Source organism: Tamandua tetradactyla, chromosome 24 (genome assembly GCF_023851605.1).
Source record: "Tamandua tetradactyla isolate mTamTet1 chromosome 24, mTamTet1.pri, whole genome shotgun sequence".
In the NCBI taxonomy this organism is placed as follows: domain Eukaryota; kingdom Metazoa; phylum Chordata; class Mammalia; order Pilosa; family Myrmecophagidae; genus Tamandua; species Tamandua tetradactyla.
The window spans coordinates 8,763,299-8,780,547 of NC_135350.1; the positions used below are offsets into that span (position 1 = coordinate 8,763,299).

General features: G+C 38.0%; 1 protein-coding gene across 25 annotated transcripts in view; it reads right to left on the reverse strand.

The window, feature by feature from the left end:
- Positions 1-9,801: 9,801 nt before the first annotated feature.
- Positions 9,802-17,249, reverse strand: part of ANK2 (ankyrin 2) — a 767,321-nt gene continuing 759,873 nt past the window's right edge. For 24 of the 25 annotated variants that reach the window (XM_077142481.1, XM_077142485.1, XM_077142502.1 and 21 more), the window contains 2 exons: positions 15,859-15,950; positions 9,802-12,103 (listed from right to left, as the gene is read on the reverse strand). In XM_077142481.1, coding sequence (XP_076998596.1) covers positions 11,920-12,103; positions 15,859-15,950 — 276 coding nt within the window. In that variant the 3' untranslated portion in view covers positions 9,802-11,919. The remainder of the gene's footprint in view (positions 12,104-15,858; positions 15,951-17,249) is intronic. The other variant, XM_077142498.1, reaches the window with a different exon arrangement.

A 17,249-nucleotide genomic window follows, 5' to 3' on the forward strand; every position in this document is an offset into this window, starting at 1 on the left:
AGTAGAAGACGGTAGTGATAAATATGAACTATGACTATATGACCATTTACAGAAATGAGGACGGTGATTGTATGAACATTTCCTCCCTGTCTTGTTATGGGTATGTTTGGATTTGTACATAAGCAAGTATCTCATTTTCCTCTTATCATATGACGTAAGTTGAATTGTTCATGTTATAATATTTAAGTTACAGGATATGAAGTTTAAGAGTGAATGTTACCTAAGGACCTGCACCCTATTCGGGTGAGATGTAGCATGTTTCTGATTGTATGCAGGAGGACAGTTGAGTATCATTCGGAGAGACATATGTCTGTTATTGTGTGTGCATTCTCCCTCACTTTGCACATGCTTTTTTTGAATAATTTATTTAGTAAACATCTTAATTTTGATCCTTTTTCTTGAAATGATTCATAAATATTCTGTAGTCGATGCCACCTTCGAAGAGAAGAGCCAACAAGCCTAGATTCAAATGGAAAAGCAATGCTCTAATTTATGATACTGATGTGAGGCAAGAGAAAAGCTTGTGTAATGGAGTCAATGAAAAAGTTTTCTTTATTATTGCAATTTATTGCAAAAGCTGTGCTAAAGTGGAAGTAACTTAGGCACTCTTCACATAAATGGATGTGAGCAGTTGTTAACAAAGTGCTATTTATACACACACACACATACATAATATGATCATTTTAAGAAAACCACATTTTTCCTATTTTCTTAAAAGGATTCAAAAGTCAAGAATGGATGCTAAATTTTACAAAATGCTTCTTAGCCATCTATAAAAGAGTAACCATGCATTGTTTTTCTCTTTTGACCTCTTAATCAGGTAATTATGTCAATAGCTATTAGTTATGAACCATTTTAATCTCTTCAAAGGAAGCCACTTGGTCATAATTTATTATTTTTAAAAAATGTGTGCTGGATTGTATTTGTTAATATTGCACTTACGATTTTTGTGTAGCTGTTCCTCAGTGAAATGGGTGCATGCATTTTGGTTTTTTTTGCATGGGCAGATTCCTGGAATCGAACCCAGCTCTCTGGCATGGCAGACGAGAATCCTGCCACTGAGCCACCATTGTACCACCTGGGTGTATGTGTTTTTTATTTTATTTTGGAGAGGTTTTGGGTGCATTTCATCCAGTTTGGGTACTGATGATGCACTGCTTTGTAAAAAAAGAAAAATGGGCACTTTTCTTTTTTTTTTCCTTGGTGTATGTACCGTTTAAATGGTAGTTATCTGTTTATTGAAAGTTTAATAGAATCTGTCTGTGACAATACCCACATCTATTGCTTTTTTGCGAGGATAAACTTTTGGTGACTTTCTCAGTTTCTTCCATAGTTACTGCAAGAAACCAGTAACCAATCTTCTGTGGTTTATTTTAGCAACTTCCATTTTCTTTAAAAAAATTCTCTCTTTTATTCAGGTTTCTATATTTACTTATATAAAATTAGCTAACATATTTTCTCATAACTTTCTGTTTCCTCTCTGATTATCTGCTCATTCTCTTTTTTAAAAATTGTGTACTTCTTTCTCTTTCACCTCTTAAGAATGTTAGTAGTGATTATCTATATAAACCTATAGATATAGAATTGTTTATATGTATTCTGTGTATGATAATGTTAACTGTTATTTAAAAAACAACTTAGGTACATTCAGTACTTTTACTATTTTTCTATTCTAATTAATAAATTCATATTTATCTAAATATATATGTGGTATGCTCTGTCCAGTGTGTCACAAGCCTTACTGTTTCTTATTTTCTATGTCCAGACAATTCACATATTATTTCCCTGTTGGGCCAATCTAGGCACATGAATTTTTTTTTTTTTTTTTTTGCATGGGCAGGCACCGGGAATCTAACCCAGGTCTCTGGAATGATAGGCGAGAACTCTGCCAGCTGCCCTAGGCATATGAATTTTGACCTCTGACCACTGCTTTAGCCAAATTCCATACGTAGATTTTGATATTTTTGATACTTTTTGCAATATCTTTTTCTTTCTTATTTGCCTTAAGAATTTTTAGAAGGTTTATAGCACAATAACATAAGGACACTGAATAAAGCTGAATGTATGATACAGGGAAAAGGGCTAGAGGCTCACATGAAACCATAAGGAAAGCTAAAGGGTAAAGACTGACATCATATAATGTAAGAACACCTGGAGTGTACAATGATGGTAATTAAATATACAGATAGAAAAATGAGGGAGGACAAATGAATGTCAGTATTGCAGGGTGTTAAAAATAGTACATGGGAAAAAAGTACAATCAATGTAAGCGCGGGTCTGTAGTCAACAGTAACACTGTGATGTGCTTGCACTGACTGTAACAAAAGCATTATGCCAAAACTGAACGTCAACAAGCGGGGGGATTGGGAAAGGGGTATGGGTCTGTGTGGAAGAAAAGGAAATGTCTTCAGATACAGTGTGGTGGCAAAGGCATGTCTATACGATTAGGCTGGATTGTATGATGTATGAATAAAACTGTTTAAAAGTGATCAGAGAGAAATAAGTGTTAGAATGTGGAGAGAGAGATGTACCTATTCACTGTCAGTAAGGAAATGAGAGGTGCAGCCCCTCAGAGGGTAGAGTGGTGGTTCCACAGGAGGCTAGGGTTGGGGTTGCCATATGATCCTGAAACCCAGAGTCAGGATACACCTGGAGGAACTGAGTGTGGGGACACGAATGGACATTTGCACACGGGTGTTTATGGTGGCAGTGTTCGTGATCCACAATGAATGGAGGTGGCCTAAGGATAAAATGACTGAGGAATGGAAGCAGGAACTATGGTGCATAAATACAACAGACTACTAAGCAGTCACGAGAAGGAATGGAGTTGTGAGGCATGCAACTAGGTGAATGAAATTTAAGAGCTGTATGTTAAATGAAATGTCAGGAAAAAAAGACAAATATTATTGTGCCTCAATCATATGGACTAACTATAATATAAGAATTCAGTGAACTAAAGTCGAGAGCATGCGTTGTCAGGTTGGGGCTTATTGTAAAAGGTTCTAGATTGTAAGGTCTTATAGCAGTCACATATATTCAGTAGGTGTGGCTGTTAATTCTAAATTCTGAGATACTGAGCAGTTTGTATTTAACAAGGTTTTCCCACAGAAACTTTGGGTATTTATGTGACACCTGAGACTCAGAGTTAGAGCTCTGAAGCTATGGAAGCCAGCACTACTCCATACAAGAACTGTTTAAAAAGTTAAACAACTGATCAGACATCGAGGAGCGACATGAATGAAGCTGAGCTGGATAGGACTAAGGTAAATCAGAAGACTGGGTAAAGGATGGTATCATCCATATTTTAAAACTTCAGCTTCTGTGTGAGACTAAAAGGAGAGATGTTTATTTGGTGCAAAATTTATGTTTTAGGTAGTGCTTTTCCTAATTTAACTTGTATGGTCAGTTTAGTTAACATCACCATAAGTACATGGAATCTTGAATGAGGTATGGGATTTTATTGGTTTATCCAGGTTAGTGTGATGCCCCGTAAATCCCAGAGAGATTTGGACAGTGAATAAAGAAGTATTTGAAAAATTCCCTTAGGGGAACAGGGAGAAAGGGGGCAATATTCAACTTCCCCATTTGGAGAATTTCTGATATACTAGCAAGCAGTGGGGACAACCAAATCAATAGGCCAAGCCCTCGATCTTGGGGATCACCCCTATGAAACTTATTCCTGCAAAAGATAGGCTAAGCCTACTTAAAATTAGACCTGAGTCACCCCCAGAGAACCTCTTTTTGTTGCTCAGATGTGGCCTCTCTCTCTAAGTCAACATGGCAAGTGAACTCACTGCCCTTCCCCTCTACATTAGACATTGACCCCCAGGTGTGTAAACTTACCAGGCAACATGGGACAGAAATCCTAGGATGCGACGAGACCTGGCATCAAGAGATTGAGAAAATCTTCTTGACCAAAAGGGGTAAGAGAAAAATGAAGCAAAATAAAGTGTCAGCGGCTGAGAGATTTCAAACAGAGTTGAGAGGTTATCCTGGAGTCTATTCTTATGCATTATATAGATATCCCCTTTTTAGTTTATGATATATTGAAGAGGTTGGAAGGAAGTACTTGAAAATGTAGAGTTGTGTTCCAGTAGCCATGTTTCTTGAAGATGATTGTATAATGATATAGCTTTTACAATGTGGCTGTGTGATTGTGAAAACCTTGTGTCTGATGCTCCTTTTAACCAGGGTATGGATAGATGAGTAAAAAAATATGGATTAAAAAATGAACAAACAATAGGGGGAGCAAAGGTTAAAATACATTGGGTAAATGGAAATACTAGTGGTCAGTGAGAGGGAGAGGCAAGGGGTATGGTATGTATAAGTTTTTTTCTTTTTTTGTTTTTACTTCTTTTTCTGAAGTGATGCAAATGTTCAAAAAAAATGATCATGGCTATTTACACACAACTATGTGATGATATTGTGAGCCATTGATTGTACACCATGTATGGAATGTTTGTAAGTTAAGAATGTTTGTGTGTTTGTATGTTGTTTTATTAATAAAAATATGTAAAATAAAATAATTTTTAGAAGGTAAGTTCTTATATTTCCTGTTAATTGGTGGTAGCAGACAGAAGCCAGACTACTAGAAAATTAAGAAATGAGAAACTGGGGATGTGTATGTAGGAAAAAAATAATAAAAAAGAGAGAAAATTGGTTATATGCAAAGCTAGGATTGAACGAGAGTTGGTTTTTTATTTGCTTTGATTTTTCTTCCTAAGCTAGGAGAAACCCGAGTGCGTTTGTAGCTGAAGGAGCGAGCTGGTGGGTTGTCATCAGAGAAAACACTCCTCAGAAATGCCCCAGCAGACTTGGGAGGGTGAGAGCAGACCCAAGCCACATATCCAGGAAGCAAGAAGGTCCTGTCTGGGAAAACAATGAGTATTACAGGTGCATGTGGACAGAGATCATCTTGGAGGTGGGATCAAAAGAGCTTGAAGCATTTTGCAACTATCCACATCAACTTTTTTAGTAAAACAGAGTCTCAGTCTTGTGTGGGGCTTGACGAAGGTGAGGGAGAAAAAGTGGTCCAAGAAGCAGGGGATGGATTCAGCATCAGAACAGAAATGGAAGGATACAGAACAACAGTCTGTTTCCTTGTACAAAAGGTGCTTCTCCAGAAGAAAATAAAAAGTATTTAATTGTTGGTGGAATTATTGGTTAAACATCTGTCTGCCCTTGCACAATTTTAAACTCAAGGCATAGGGATTGTGTCGTGGAGATGAAAAATGTTTTGCTGGTGGAGCCAGTTAATTGTGTTGTTATCCCAGCTCTGCCATCCCCAGGCAGCATGACCTTGGTCAAGTTACTCAACCTCTTTGGCCCTCGACTGTATCTACCTTATAGGTTTCTGGTAGAGACTAAAGGCATTTCAAGTGTACGTTGAATGGTGATTGGCAATAGTAAGAACCCAATAAACGTGAGCCATGGTGATCCTCTACCCCACGCACTTAGCAAAATGCCTGGAATTTAGTCTACCTTGAATGCCCAAGTTAGTGGATAAACAAAGATGGTTACTCTGTGGCTCAGCCTCTACAGTCAATTGTTGCCAATTCAGCATATTTCTTCTCTATTTTACATTCTTCCCTGAATGTCAGAGAAAGAACTGTATTTCTCAGAATCCCTTTCCAGTCTTCTTTTGTGTTAGGTTCTGCCAACGAAAAGCATTTACCTAAGTTTTGAAAGGCAAAAATGAAAGAAAATAATTTCTTCAGGGGCAACTTAAGGAGGTGCGTGGACTTTAGCAGAAGATAGATGAAAGTGTTCTTGCAACCATTTCCAGGCATTCTACTAAGAATCACACACTTCGGTGCTACATGAAGCTTAATCCATCAGTGGCAGCTCTCCTAGGACTTCTGATTTCTGCACTTATGGATTTCTTCAAAGCAACAGCTAAGCATCTCTGCCTTCATCCTCCTAGCTCTTCCAACATTTGTGTAAGTTCCATTAATCCATTAAATCCATTCCTACTTCTCTGCCTTCATCCTCCTAGCTCTTCCAACATTTGTGTAAGTTCCATTAATCCATTAAATCCATTCCTACTTGAAATACCAGAGAGTTTTCTTTGAGGGACTAAATCCAATTTTAGCACTAACTGGATTATTAGAACAATAGACTCTCCAAACTGTCCCTTTGACTCTTTGGGGTAGGAGGGTATGGTTGGGGGCTGGTGTTCTATGGCATCACATTTTCACGAATCACTTGGAAAATTCATACAGGTCCAAATCCTCTGTAGGTTGCTGTTATCACCGCTGCTAAACTAGAGTCAGGTACATGGTAAATTATGGTCTAGAGGAGGGGCTAAGTTATGAACAAGACCCATAAAAAACTGGTGTAATATGTATTTCAATTTGGCATCATGGTTCAGTTGCTTCCTCATCTACAAAGACAGCTGTTAGGCTCAATCCCCTGCAGCTGAGCGCTGCGTACTTATAGCAGCTGGACTAGACCTATTGCTATTGGAAAACACCTGGAGAGATTTGGGTGGCTTTATCCAATTCCACCATCAGTTTTGAAGCAAAAGAAAAGAAAACCCCAAAATACAGTATTTGTGGGAAGTTTGAGAATTGAAGGGACCCAAAACTGAGATATGTGGCCCCACTGAGAAAACAAAAGGGATCCTGAGGAATCCACCGTCAGAACGGAAGTAAACCAAAGGGCTTAAAAAACAAGAATTCCCTGTGATTCCCTCACAGGATTTGGTTGACTATTTTTCTAATCTTGTGGGGTAAGTTAAGCTCTTCAACACCTAGTCTCAGAATTGGTTTTTCCCAAAGAGGTGGAGAATTTCAATTATGGGTCCATAACCGGTGAACGCCAAGGACACATGGGCCACCATGGCCCCTCTAGGGTAACAGGATGACAAGGCTGGACTTGTTGTCCTTCCTTGTGTCATTCTGGTGAGCTGGATCTGGGGCAAGAATTATTATTTCCTATCTTACCGACAAGGGCATTTTATTTCACAAAGTCCCACAATAAGTATCGATATAGCTAGGCTTCCAATCCAGGTCTTGGTCCAAGATCACATTATTTGGGCACTGAAACATTGCAAGGACTTATCAATTAAATGTGTCCAATGATTGAAGATATCTACTTAATTACTACACTCCCACTGCCAAATGTCTCTACCTACCATAACTAACAGCTCTGTACAGATTATATTCATATATAGGTATCTCTTCCACATTGTGACTTTTCCCATCACGGTTCAATATATCACAGGTCAACATAAGAAATTAAACGGGAATTTATGGGGAGTTTTGTAGAAGATGCAGATGGCACCCTGTGGAGACCCAGGCCCAGGCTCCCCTCTATAGGGAGAGTAAGTTACTGCCTGTGGCCACTTACGTGACCTGGACAGAAGTTAAAGGTCAACCGACCTCCTCAAGGAGGAGAGAATGTACAGATGGTATCACAAACCACTTACCTTTTTTTTTTTCTTCAATTTTTACTTTTTGTTTTTTAATATTGCAGGGAGTTTCACGTCAAGGTTGCTGACAATGGGTTGTGTAAGGAGGGCAGCTCAGAGCCCCACTTCCTAAATTAGATAAATTCAAGTCTCTATGACTCCTGAAAGGTCGGGATCTTTAGGTCTAGAGAATCCCTATGGTAAAGGTTGGGATGGAGGGAAAATTGGTATTTGGTGGGTTTTGACTGATAGAGAAACACAGATTCGTGATGTTACTATTTGTTATGTCCTGACCAAGGATGACCCAGGGAGGTTGACAAACCACTTATCTTGTAGAGAATTAAACTCCTCTCCCCTGGTATGCTGATAATAAATCTCCAAACCACTGTGTCATGAGACCGTGCTGAACCATGTTCTCATACCCTATGGAATGTCCTTCTTCTCAACCCTTAAAAGTTGTCCCTTGCACCTCCTCTCCCCACTTTGCAGAGTGCTGACTTCCTGAACAGCTGCCACTGGGACAAGATCTTCTCCTGTTCCTAAGTCCTGATAAAGCTCATGTCTAACTCTGTGACAGATGTTTTCTTTGGTCTTGGAGCTGTGGTAACCCAAGCCCTTCAAGAGATGGGTTGGAACAGACACGAAGGCCAGCAGACAATGTGAAGAGCCCATGGCTGAGTACTTAACTTCCATTTTACAATAAGGCACTTTAAACACCCCATAAAAGAAAAAAAAAATTCAGACTTCTTTTCTGGTACAAAGGGAGGCCCAAAAATATTTTACATGGATTTTCCAGTAGCGTGTGTGTGTGTGTGGGGGGGGGGGTGACCCTAGTCCCCACGATGAGGAAGGGATAACTGCCAATCATGTACTCTATACCATGGAGCTAATTAAAAGCAAGGGAGTACTGTCTTTCCCAGGAAGTCTGAGTCCAATCAAATAATATTTTTATTTGTGAGCATCAGTTGAGAAATGAAGTTGCTTCTTAAGATATTTAAAATACATTTCTTAGATGTTTTATTATTAGAGTGAAATTAAGTCATAATTCATAGTCACTTGAATGATTCATTCCAGCTTCGAGGAAATCAAAAATAGAAATTAAACCTTTACTGGAGGAAGGAGAGTGTAGTATTTAAGCAGCGGGTGGCAACTGAAGACAAAGACATTCAAACAATTTATTTTTCCTTATAGAATAATGAAAGCAAGCAATGTACTTTTAGTTCCATTATTCAAGAGAAGCTTATAGTGATTTTTTGTTCTTCTTAAATATGTATTTCCCCTCTATCAGTTTTAGTCATGTATCTGTCTGCTTGCCCAGACCCTCCATGCTGACATAAAACTGAATGACTCGAGAAGAAACCTAATTACTTAGTCTGGGATGGGAGGAGGGTTTTCTTCCATTTTAATCATATTTTTGTAAAAGGGCATGTTGGTCACTGAAGTACATTAAAAGAAAAAAAAATGGGTTTGTGCACCAAATTATTAAACACGAGAAGACACTGAGTATTCGCTGATGCTTTGATCCCATTAATCAAATCAAAGGGAAGGATGCCCAAAGCTCCTGTAAACAGAAAGCACAGCACATTAAACAAATGAGAGGAAGAGCAATGGTTGCGCAAACACTGCTACTTTGAAAGGTTTTTTGTTTAACTTTGACTGTTTTCTTTGTCAAGTTTCAAGCGCAACTGGCATTTTAATTGCTGAAGATCCTGCAAAACAACCAGGCAGATTAACCAGACCCAGGGGGCTCCTTATCTCATTTTAGGCAAGATTCAAATAAAACCCATTCAATTTCTCAACTGTGTCTTCTTCTTTTGTTTCTACTGTAAAAGTATGACAGCAGCACTAAAGGAGTATTTCCAAAGAAGCAAAGGAACAAGCAAAAATCCTCCCAAGACAACTGATTTCAGTTCCTTAGCTTGGGGGGTTTTCCTTCCATGTCTTAATTCACATTGACATATCCGTTTAATTTCTAATTTTCTAGCCATAAAAGATAAACTGAACTCTGGAGCTAAATACTGCTAAGGGTCCTCACCTTCGAAGAGAGAACTAAAAGGAAGCCTGCCTGTCCTCGGCCGGTGACCCTTTCTCATCTCCACGGTTCCTATTCCCCATTTACTAAGAATTCCAAAACTAAAGGTAAAATCCTTGTTTGTCCTCATTTAATAACAATTAACAATGAAAGTTCCTTGGGGCAGGGACATAGTCTTTCTATCTAGCACTTGACCCCATGCTGGGTTATGCCATATTAATTTGCTAAATAGAAACAATTTAAAAAAGAGCAATTTGTGTCTTTCTGTTGACTTCCTGTCTAGCTCTTCTCTTTAATCTCTTATTCTCCTGAAATCACAAACTGATGATGAAGAAGAACAAATCACAGTTGCCACATTTAACACTTGTATATTTTTATTTAATTAAATCAGCCATTGTACACATTGCAGCTATGTATTGTTAGTGTTGTACTTTTTTTTCCATTAACTAATACATGCCCTCATAGATATATTCAATTAGTGTTATCACCATGGGAACAAGATGCTGATTCATCAACTGAAAATTCACTTCTTCTCACAGTATTCAAGTTTTTTGATAACACAGCCAAAGTTAAAATTTAAAAAAAACAAACAAACCAAAAAACGGTGAGTAACCATTATGTTGTTACACAGACATCATCTGCACTGCAAATAACACAACAGAAATGTTTTTCGTGAGCTCCAGTGAAGGTTTTGACAAGAAGGCCACGGCATGTCTCAAAAAGTTTGACCGTGGGCCTTTCATTTTGGCTGCCAAAGAATGCTTTGTTTCCTATCCGAATGCCAAATAAGTGCTAGCATTAGAGGTTTAGGGGGTTCGGCTTATGGGAAAGCTCCCTCCCAGGAAATTTCTCTCTTGGCAATGTTCCTTTAAATGATGAAGTGCCATTGTTTGTTGCATTTGTTTTTGACATTCGGAGCACTGAGTCATGTTTGCACAACAGGAAAAGACCAGATAGATTGGAAAATCTTCAATCCCTGGAGGATAGACTCTATTTTTTTTTAATTTCATCTTCATTGAATATACTTTTCTTTAACAAATAACTGATTCAAAATGTATACTGTTTATATGAATATATTCGTGAATATATATATATATGTTAAAATGCTACACAGCTTCAACCACTAGAGGAATGAGGAATGGGACACGGAAATCACTCAGATTGTTCTATTTCCTTCTCTGAAACAAACAGAAAAGTGCACAAATGCACGTAAGGATTTCCAAGGGAGTTTGGATTTCAAATAAATAAACCAAATTTTCTTAACCCAAACCAAATTTGTAAGGAATTCTAAACCTCGTCTGCAAGCCAAAAAGCAGACCTAGCTAAAAAGTGAAAAGTGCTTACCCAGGGTAAAAAGAATGAAAACCATTAATGTTATTAGAAGAGGGATTTTGACTGTGGTTTTGATTTTTAAATGTTGCATGCAGGATTAGAGAAGATATAAACCCGGAAAGGTTAAAAAAAAAAAAAAAAAAAGAAAAAGAAAGGAACACTCCAACAGGGTGAAGGAGTTTAACCTTTTGTGTGGTGGGTAAATCTTATTTCCAATGAATTATCTACAGTGCAGTGGCCAGAAGAAAGTACCACCAGTAAGACAGCATGGTTTGCTAAAGCAGCAATGAAAACTGGAAAACTACAGTAGTTATAGCTTTTTAAAATACCCTGCCAACATGTCCAAATTTAAAAGACCTGAAGATGCTAGAATGCCACAGGATATGGCTACTAGCAACTGAATACCTCACTGTTTCATCCTCTTTGCCTTCTGCTCCCTGGCTCCCCTCCCTCAGAGTGGCTGTTGGAGAGTCATAAATCGTGGCTGGTCAGTACCAACAATAATTTCTTAGTAAGGATAGTTCTTCAAGGTTATTAACCCATCTTTAACTAGGAGCAATGGCTACTCTGGAAGTTCTAAGGACATGGTAGGTCTTAAGTGCTTCCTTTGCAATAGAACTGTATTATCATTTGATTGTGTTAGCAATATCTTAACTAGCCACTGTTCAGCAATTTTTAGAGGCCTTTTATTCCATGATGCCCAGTGTGGTTATGATAGGCAGTGGTTCTAATTTTAATATGTTGTTCATCTGAGTATTTCAGCTATATACATTGTACACTGGATAACCCTTTGGGGATTTCCCATACATCGTCACTTGAAGAGGTCTGCAGGTGAAGTTCCTCTGATTAATGGATTTTCATGGAGCTTGTGCAGAAGCAAAGAAAAATGGAGGTGCCAATTCCCAGGTTAGCATGAACTTGAGTATTGGATACAGCATCCAGAATGAAGGATGCTATCTTTGGTCACAAATTAGCTTACAGTTAAAGAGGATGGAAGGAAACTAAAACAAAATGCAGGATATTTTGCTAAAAGTGGAAATATCAGGGTATTCCATTAATTAGGCCCATTCCGGTCACTCTAATGAAATGGGAGGTTGCATATTGAGTGAATGTGCGGTTTCTGGAGTGAGAATTGGGCAGCCCCTCATTTGGCCTCTTGTTTCAAGTCCTCCTTGCAAAAATGCCGAAGGAGTTGCTGGAGGTCGTGCTGGAGGTCGTCCTGGTCTAGTGCTTCTGGGACGTCCTCCAGGTGCTCCAAGTGAATGTGTTTTCCACGCTGGTCCTTCACCACAGCCCTCTTCTGTGTCCGAGCTTTATTCATGGTTGTCCTGGAGTAAAGCAGACAAGAGAGAATTATGTTTTCTGCACTGCCAAGTGGGGGGTCACCATTGCATTGGTACTGCTCACCCTTGATGCAATCCCAAGGCTTACTCTCCTGCTTCTAGAAAGTCTTGCAGCAGCATATTGGTATAACAAATTTTCATGTCGTTGGTTTCAACACTTCTTCCCATCTAAAGTGACTCATGGAATTATTAAAAATGTGTTTTCGGAGCAAGGAAAAACTCTAAGGATTATTTCAATTCAACGAAACCATGCTTTAAAATGAACCTCTCAAAAGTTACCACAGAATCACCCATGATTTGAATAAGTTGCACTGATTTACAATAACTTAGTTCATTCTGAAATAGTGATTCCATGAGTGCTTTTTGCCAGCCTAAGAAAAATAGGGTTTATCTCAATTTATTTCAAACTGCTTAGCTACCAGCTTAATCCTCAGAGTCACATCTCAACTCAGACTTCCCAATCATGTTTTATGAGAACTTTTCCATGGGACATAAATCTTGAAAAATTATCCTGTCCACATGCAATAAGGTCATAACAGCCTCAAGGCAGCATCTGGAGTGGATGGGGAGAGGAGGAGGTGGTGGTTTGATACTGTTTGTACCCAAGAAAAACATGTTCTTAAAGTTAATTCATGCCTGGGGGTGTGGATCCATTGCAAGTAAGATCTTTTCATGAAGCAACCTCAGTTTTGGTGTGACCCATCTCATTCAGGATGGGTCTGAATTCTCTCACTGGAGACATTTATAAACAGGAGAGAGAGAGAAAGAGAAAGAGAAGCGGAGACAGACAGACTGAGGGAGAACAAGCCCGCTTGCATGTGTGCACCATGGAAGCAAAAAGTTGAAGGCACAAAACCCAGGAGAGTGGGCAGACACCTAGCAGAGGCCACCAGCCTTGCCACGTGGCAGAGGAGCCAAGGATCACAGGCAGCTGGTCTCAGGAAGAAAGCATGGCCTTGATGATGGCTTGATTTGGACATTGTCACAGCTTCAAATTGTAAGCTAATAAATTCCCATTGTTACAAGCCAACCCATTTCATGGTAACTGTTTTGAGAAACTTAGCAAACTGAAATACAGGGAGAGAGGGAAAAAACCCAGGAGAGACTGATCCCTCCTCTGAGCCCTGTATGTCTTGTCATTCTGTGATTTAGCAGTTTGTTGCTTACTTGTCTCCTTCATCAGACAGGTGATTACTCAAGAAAAGGAGCTATAAAAGCTTTCTACCATATTTTGATTACATTTCATACTATCATTTTCCTCTATGCGTACTTGAAAATGATTACATTTTCCTTTGCTCAGCATCGGGTCTTCTCGCTCTCTGCTTGTAAATACAATTCCACAGACATTTGGTGAATGTGTTCGTGGGCCAGGCACTACACAAGGTACCAATATTATCTCCAAATAACAAACACTGATTCAGGGAACTGAATCTTAGAGAATTTAAACAATGCCCTTAAATAAAACTAACACATTCAGTGTGTTGTGGGGCCAAGAGTCAAGATTCTAGAACCTGAGTCTGTCGCCACTATGCCATGCATCTTCACTTAAAATCACCATAGGAAATGATCAGTTTTCATAGATTTAGCCAGTATTTTCCTTAGGGACTCATAGTGCTCAGAAGCCAAAAGCTCTGTGTACTGCCCCTATCATTACTTGACATTCCAACACGTTCATTTGTTAAGATCATCATGATTAAGGAGAAAAAAAAAAGACTTTAGTTAAAATGCTTTCAGCTTTCATTTGGACAACTTTTACCTCCTTCTTTCTCTTCTTCTCTTAAATTCTCTTAAAGGGAGAACCCTTGCTTGTGATACTATGTGAATTATTGTATATCTGAAATCAAGCTTTATTCTTTTTTATTAAAAGGTCAAATTTTATTCTAATAAACAAAATCAGATTAAGTTTTTCTAATCATTCAGCATTCATTTTTTTTCCTCCAAAAAGATAAGTACCTGACTATTTCTGCTAAGACCTGGTAGAGGTTCTTACAGCATTGATGTTGGGGGAAAAGCCTCTATCATAGGATATTTCCCAGCATTTTTTTCAGGCATATGCAGACAAGTGAATTTATGAATATGCATATTATATGATTCAAGCAAAAGAACTTTACACACACATAAGTATATACAGAAATGTCTCTGTGTGTGTGTGTATATATATATCTATATATATATTTAAGGAGCAGAAGGTATGATACAATGCTTTCAGCAATGCATAAGATAAAATGTTTTACACCACAAATAGGGTTCTGACGCTAACTACTATGGGCACTTGATTGAGTTGTCTGCATTCCAGGCTTCGATCTCCATAGCTGTACATGAGAATTCCTATTCTCTAAGTGCATTTCAATTTGAAGATCCTATGATGCTAGGGCATGCAAAGTTTATCTGGATTACTCTGAATACATGTATAAAAAATTTTAAAGTTCAAAGTATAAAAAAGCACTTTATCTGCAATTTTTGTTGCATTTTTAAGTTCTAGGGGGAGCAATTATGCTCCTTTAAATGCCTAGCTGCTCCTATTTTTTGCATTTGATTGGAGGGCAGAATTGTGATAGAACCTTTAATTTTGCTTCTAATTATTGTGTTCCAGAGGCTTATAATAGCTTTGTAGAGTACTACAAATGACAATTGTTCTCTTCTTTCAATGAAATGAAAAGCACAACAGTAACTTGGATTTCCACTGTGCCTTTTCCCTGAGAAAAGAGCACTTTGTTCATTTCCATCTTTACAGTGCTACTAGAGGACCAGAAAGAAGTGAGGACAGACCAAGCAAATGATGTCGAAGGTTACACATCAGATCAGTGATGGAGATAGGCCAGATGGCCTCACAACCAGCTCACTTCTATATTTTACATGCAAAAACAAACAAACAAAAATGTGCTGCTTACTGCTTTTGCAACACTTTCTTGACCTAATTTTAGCATTGCTAGGTATATTTAAGTTCATGGATATCAAAATCATGCTCATGTTATTCATCACTCACATGCAGAATCATGAAATACTTTGTTAAAAAAAGCATATACCATGCACAATAATGATTTACTAAGACTGAGCTGAAGGAGCTGGTACAAAGATTATTTTGTGAACAACAGATCCCTCTTCCTATGCTCTCAAATCTATCACCACAATTGAATATCTGAGTTGCTTGGCCACAACCAAATGAATTGTTTGCTAAAACTCAGGAATTCAGCTTGTGTCAATATGCCATCACTCTCACCATGCCTTAGAAATATTTTTTTTTTTTTTGCATATTGGAAATATTTATAACACAATCAAGAAAAAATCTATATACATGTAAGTATAAATATAAATACAGCAGAGTGGTTTACAATATAGGCTCTGTAAAAAAAATCCCAGCTCTACCATTGTTGTGCCATGTGGCACTGGACACTGGCTTTGTTTTGGTTATTTCAAATGAATCAGGATAATAATAATGGTATTTCCTTATTAATATTACATTTAAAGCAACAAGAAGGCACACCCCATGGATTCTACATTATTTTTGTAACTGTCCAGTAAGTTTAAAATAATTTCAAAATAAAAAGTTAGAAAATAAAAGGAAATTCCAAGTATAACGCATTGACAGATTATTCCATTTGACCCTAAAAATACAGGAAGAGTCAGCAGTTCCCGAGAGATATCTGGTATCTTTGGGGTCTCTGCTTTTACTTTTCTCAAAACTGAAAAACTTTTTAATGCTGTTAGTTGGCAAAGCATCATCCCATGCTAACTCAAACCTCTTAATTATTGATCCATCCTCTTTCAGGATTTCATTCTCCACTAAACTGGGGAAGTGAACTTTCATGTGGCTACCTGTATAACTCAAAGCCTGAAGTAAGACAAAAAAAACACAAGATAAAACCCCATCATAAATCACAGACTTTAATAAAATCTATTGCTTTCCCTAGTCAATATTCAACATAAAAATATACCTGAAAGGATGAATAAAATGAATTCTCAGAACTCTTATGGATTGAAGTATGTCTCCTAAAATGACATGTCCAGGTCCTAACCCCGGAATCTGTGAATTGTGATTCTATCTGGAAACTGGAATTTTGAAGCCATTATTCATTAAGACGAGGCCAGATCAGATTAGGGTGAAACTTAATCCAGTAGGACTGGTGTCCTTAGAGGAAGAGAAAATTGAACACAGAGAGACAGAGGCAGGTGGCCACATGATAGAGGCAGAGACTGAGTCACACCCTAAGACAAAGAATGCCATGGAATGCTGGCAAGTCACTGCCGGAACCTTGCACTCTCTGAAGAAAGCATGGCTCTGCTGACACTGTGATTTCGTACTTCTAGCCTCCAGAACTGTGAGGCAATACATTTCAGTTGTTTTAAGCCATCTAATCTGTGATACTTTGTTATGCAGCACTAGAATATTGAGACAGTAGCAGAACAAAGCATAGAGTTTTACTTAACAAGTCCCTTAAATCTCTCACATTTGTATCAAAAGCACTGACTAGCATCCATATTGATTGACTCTGAATTTCCTGCTTGCTTCTCTCCCCTCCATTTTACAGTAGAAACTCTAATGGTAAATACAATGACCAGAGGAAAAAACAAAAATCTGAGTCTATAACTCAGATAACTCATCTTTTGACAGTCCAAGGTTACCAGCTGTCAAAATGGGGAGAACTAAAAGTCTTTAAGGAATGTATGCTTTTAAAACTCCAATGCATTCATATATTATCTCAATACATATTGTGAGCATCGAAAAAGACACACGTATAGCATTTAACTTCAAAATGTCTGAATAGTAATAGATGATTTGTTGATGTTTTCACTTGCCTACTATTCCTATTGAAACTCAAGGCCAGATGTATTTCAGGATTTGATTTCTTTTTCTGGATTTTAGTAAGGTAATATGGTACTGTATATTATAGACCCATTGCCAACAAAACATATGGACATATTGACCCATAACTTAGAGTTTAAAAGATAAAAGACCAGAAATTTAAAAGTTCCTTGTCTGTTCAGGTCAGGTTTTACTGACCAAGTAGCTTTACTACTAACTTACAAAATTTGTTTTGGTTTTCAGAGCTTTGGATTTTGGAAACTCTGGATTTTGTCGCTATGAAACAATTTACTAACTTTTGGAAACCAGAATTTAAAGAATTATAAA